The following is a 5,443-nucleotide window of genomic DNA, read 5'->3' as shown; positions in this document are numbered from 1 at the left end:
CCCCTCCCGACTTCAAATAAACTTCTCTCTGTTTGCCCTTCTTGTCGTTGGCATTGGCAGTTTGGCTGGTACTTTTCTTAGAGATTTTAAGTTCAAGAGTCACTGTCCTGAGATTGGATTAGACTATGAAACCTTGAGGGCCCCGAGCCCCAATCCCTCTATATTCCATTTGAGATTCTCTTCACATTAATTTATCTCTAAATTATTATAATAATATAAAATCATCCAATTATATCATTATTTTTCTTTTGCTCTAGATTCATATACTAAAAACTGTTATTATATTAAAAAAGTATTTTTGATTTAATTTACACTAAATATTTGAACGGTAAAGTATTTTTGATTTAATTTACACTAAACAATTGAACGGTGAAGAATGGGCTAAAATTGTGATAAAATTTATAATGATTATTTAGATGACAAAATTTAATCTATTTCACATTAGATTTGACGTCTAACTAACATAACCAATGAAATATATTGTTAACAGTATTGATTTCTAAAAATAATTTTTAATTAATTTTATAGAGATGCAATGAAGTGAAATTCTCTAGAGAGTAGACTAGTCCTCTATATTCTACCAGTGCAGCCCTATTTTTGGCTTCGGCGACTTCCCCCTTCTGCATCCGTGGGAGAAAAGTCAAAGTGCAATGATGGAGCCAAGGTGGGACAGAGGGGGGCCATGGCCCCCCCTAAGTTTTGAAAATTTTAATTCATAATATGTAAATATGTGCGTAAAATAAAATTGGCCCCCCCTAAATTTTTACAATTTTAGTTTATATTATGAGAGTTGAGATATATATATATATATATATATATATGAATTAGTCATCTTTGAATTAATTTTTTTCTTCAGAAAAAGTTATTTATTTTTTAAGGTACTAATTATTTAACTTTCAAAAATTAAACATATAATTTGATGTTCCATAGTAAATTGACCCAATGTGATGTATTAGAATAAAAAGACCCAATTCATAATTGTTAATGGGCTAAAAAGACCCAATTCATAATTGTTAAAAGCAAGAACTAGTACGTCTAAAAATAGAACTTCAATATTTTGAGTTCGACATTCCAAATCATCATGAATTGCAAGAATTATCTGGTATTCATGAGTTATGTTAAGACTTGGTGAAGACAAAAAAATCAGTGATATATCCTCTTATTGACAAGTTTATTAGACTTGTTGTTACTCTTTTTATATCAACTGCAACTACAGAGTGGGCATTTTCAATTATGAAAATAATCAAGACAAAACTCCGAAACAAGATGCAAGATAATTTCTTGAATGATTGTCTAACTGTGTATATAGAAAAGGAAGTTGCTAAAAAATTTAGCAGTGATTCAATCATAGATGAATTTAGTTCTATGAAAGAGCGTAGAACTCAATTTACTTCTAATAAAAGATATTGAAATTTCAAATTATGTTAACATAACTTTTATCTTTTTTCAATTGAAAATAGTTACATTTATATTACATGGTTATATATATATATATATAAATTGCATGGGTGACATATTGGAGAGCATCTTCTCATAATGTGCAAATTGGATGATTTGTGATGTTATAAGATATTTAATCAAAAGTTATTTTTTTTGTTAATTTTTGTTATGATTATACCGCATATTTATGAATAGACATACCTTTATAATTAAATTTAATATTTGATATTTTTAGATGTCATATATTTAAATAGAAGAAAATTATTTTGAACATAATATATTAAGATAATTTTATTAGGAAAAAATTTTGGCCCCCCCAAAAAAAAAATCCTGGCTCCGTCACTGTATGTTTGGAACCTTGTTAAAGTGGTACAAGTTTGAAAATGCAGAGTGGAGTCAATCCTTTTCCAGAACCTTATCGAATGTGTTTCATTTTTTTTTAGGGAAATGTGTTTCATGTTTTCAAGGTTCTCCATTATCCCACTATATATCAAAAGAAATTCTTGGCTCTGAACTTTGAATGATATATCTGCTGAGTACAGCACACCATTACACAAACCTAATGTGATAGGTGGCCACCCATTGATGTTTAATTGTCTTTTAAAACTTTTTGTGCTATACCTAACTCTTTGAAATGTAATATTATTTCATTTAAACCATTTATATGTAGAAAAATCAAAAGTCAAGATTGATTTAATTGTTCTACTTTAACCATTTGCAACTGCTACCTCCTCCATCCTATAAATACGGTCATTGAACAAATTATCTTCACCATCTAACTATTTTGTTTCTTCCTTCCTTGTTTTTCAGCTAGCCTTTCAACATACAAAATGGCAAAAGGTTCAGCTTTAGCATCCATGCAAATTCCCCTTGTGCTATTACTGGCAATCTTTGTTTGTTCAGAAGCTAATCCTCTTGACCCTTACTATTGCTGCCGTGGAAAGGAAACAAATATTACTGTGTACCTTCAAGTGTTTACGGGCAGACCAAATACCACCAGTGTTGCAGTTGCCGGCGCCCCTGGTAAGCCGAGAACTCCCTCCAATTTTGGAACCATTATTGTTAATGATTTTAACATAACACAAGGCATCAGCAACAATTCTCCAACTATTGGTCGGGCCCAAGGCATTGAGATAGCTTCATCCCGTGATGGATCAAGGCCACTGGGCATATTTTCCCTCCGTTTCTCCAACTCCCAATACAACAGTAGCACATTGGAATTCCAAGGAGCAGGATATAACTTACAAGTTGGTAGTCCGGCGAGAGAAGATCCAATAGTTGGTGGCACCAAAACGTTTAGGTTTGCTCGGGGATATGCATTTTTTCAGACAGTTCTACGAAGGCCGGCACGGAATAATACGGTTATAAGGGGCGATATTACCGTAATCTCATGCCCAGGAGGAGGGAAAGTTTGAATAATAAAGGAAAAACTAATAATAAGGAAAGCCAATTACATACCATATACGTACTTGGTGATATATGTTTCTTATGAACTACTTGTTCACTAGACTATCTTACTAAGAAATCCATCAAGGAGGATGGGAAAAAATAACTAATAAAAGAAAAATAAAAATTAAGGAAACCAAGTATAGATTTTTATCTTTATTGTGGACTTATATGTACTCGGTGATCAATGTATGACGTTTCTTCGTGCACTTCTTGTTTCGTCAATATGTCCGTCTTAATAAAAACACTATTGGTGTTCTTCAATTACACGTGGCTTCGCATTACGTAAGCTTGTGAATTACACTATTGGTGTTCTTCAATTACGTAAGCTTGTGAATGTGTTAAACTAAGATATGTGCATTTGCTAATAAAGATGTGTATTGAAACTTCGATAAAATCTACACCTAATTGTGGAATTCGCTTGAACTGATAATTGTACACCAAGTCTAATTGTAAGGTAGTCTTTATTTTTCATAAGTTTTGTCTTACATATGATGTACATCCAACTTGCTTTATGAAAAATAATCTTTTACTCAGTTTAACAAATGGTAATCCTTCTCCTATATGACTACCACAACTAATAAAAGGTGACAAAAGACCTTTTCATCTATTTTTTCTTAACATGGTTAAGAACTTCTGTTTTATTGAGCATTAAACTTAAAGTGCAATTCACCATTTAGATGGTGAAGATGGATAATGGTTTGGCCACAAAATGGTTAGTTAATTCCTTATAAAACGGGAAGAATGGTTAGTTATCAGGAAAGTCAACTTTCGCACTTTTCTTCAATTTTACTGCTGAATCGTGTATAAACATATGTGGATTGGACGGAGCAAAAACATATTACCAGGAAAGTCAACGTTTGAGTTTTTTTTTTTTTTTTTTTACCGCTAAATAGGGGAGAAACATACGTGGACTTGTAATTCGACTCCAAAAGATATGTGAACTGTTAGGAATTCGGCGAGTTTTGGGGGTATTCGATTGTCTCTTCAGACAAATTTTACAACAATCTGCTACATAGAAATCAACGGAAATTACATTCCCGAGAACCATATTCAATTGCACTTCTCTAGTGCAATTAAGATATTTGTTTCATTCTAATTTCTCTTCAGACATTCTCTTATTCGATCAATGTCTTGATGAACGCTACAAAAGATTTATTATTTCAATCTCTGCTCTTCATCCAACCCTCCCCTTCCCCCCAAACCCCCTAAATTTTAGGGTTAGGAGGTTGGAAGCCTATATGGCGTGTAAATAGCTAAACATTCGTGAACATTTTCAATTTCAACTACAAAATTGAAACCTATACTTGGACATTTTTTTAAATTAATTTTTTAATGAGAGGATGCTAAAAGCCTATTACAACACGTAACTAACAAGAAAATGAGTGGCTCTTATGCAATTTGCAAACATGAATGGCCCCAGACTAAAAGGTGAAATTAAAGCTTAGGGTGTAAAGTGTTCAAAATTAAAATTTGGGGTACAAAATGAAAAGGTGGGATAAGTTCAAAGATGCAAAGTCAAGTTAATCCTTTTCTAGAACCTTATTAAATGTGTTTCCTTGTTTTTTTTTCAGGTAATTTTGTTTCAAGTTTTTAAGGTTTTCCATTATCCCACAATACAATAGAAGAAATTCTTGACTATCAACTTTGAATGATACATCTGCTGAGTATACCACTGTATACAAACCAATTTTCATAGGTGGCTACCCATTTATATTGAACTCTCTCTTTAAACTTTTTACGCTCTACCTAACTCTTAGAAATGTAATCATATTTCATTTCAACCATTTATATGCAGAAAAATGAAAAGTCAAGATTGATTTAGCTACTCAATGTAAGTTCGGAACCTTATTAAGGTGGTAGAAGTTCGAAGGTGCAAAGCGGAGTTAATTCTTTTCCAGAACCTTGTGAAATGTGTTTCATTGTTTTGTAATTTGTTTTTTAGGTAAAAGTGTTTCAAGATTTCAAGGTTTTTCATTATCTCACTATATATTTAGCAAAAGAAATTCTTGACTCTGAACTTTGAATGACATATCTGCTATGTATACCACACCATTCTACACAAACCTACTTTGATAGGTGGCCACCCATTGAGGTTTAACTCTCTTTTAAAACTTTTTTATGCTCTACCAAACTCTTTGAAATGTAATCTTATTTCATTTAAACCATTCATATGCAGAAAAATCAACAGTCAAGTTTGATTTATCTCCTGAGTATAAGTTTGGAACATTGTTAAACCGGTACAAATTCGAAGGTGCAAAGTGGAGTTAGTCATTTTTCGGAGCCCTGTTAAATGTATTTCATTTTTTTTTTGGTAAATGTGTTTCAAGTTTTCAAGGTTTCCATTATTACACTATATAGCAAAAGAAATTAGGAATGGCAATGGGGTGGGGGTTAGACAGGGGACTCCTCCCCAACCCCGTCCCCGCCTTGCCTCGCTTCCCCTATGGGCACACCCACAGGGCGAATAAAAATTTGTCATACAATTTCATTGTAGTCAAATTTGAACAAAGGATCAAATACTTAAATGCCAACACATCACCAAATCATTATTCAT

At 32.6% G+C, this 5,443-nt stretch overlaps 1 protein-coding gene across 1 annotated transcript; it reads left to right on the top strand.

The window, feature by feature from the left end:
• Positions 1-2,270: 2,270 nt before the first annotated feature.
• On the top strand, positions 2,271-3,087 carry LOC113771600 (dirigent protein 2-like). Its single transcript, XM_027316173.1, has one exon. It carries the CDS (start codon positions 2,271-2,273, stop codon positions 2,853-2,855), a length of 585 nt encoding a protein of 194 aa, XP_027171974.1. The 3' UTR covers positions 2,856-3,087.
• The last annotated feature ends 2,356 nt before the right edge of the window (positions 3,088-5,443 follow it).

Source organism: Coffea eugenioides, chromosome 5 (assembly GCF_003713205.1).
Source record: "Coffea eugenioides isolate CCC68of chromosome 5, Ceug_1.0, whole genome shotgun sequence".
Lineage (NCBI taxonomy): Eukaryota > Viridiplantae > Streptophyta > Magnoliopsida > Gentianales > Rubiaceae > Coffea > Coffea eugenioides.
Note: the sequence above shows the minus strand (reverse complement) of the source record. Positions and strands in the feature narration are given on the sequence as shown.

What these genes read in the sequence shown, in the direction of transcription:
- LOC113771600 (XM_027316173.1), top strand. Translation starts at nt 2,271, where the DNA reads ATGGCAAAAGGTTCAGCTTTAGCATCCATGCAAATTCCCCTTGTGCTA.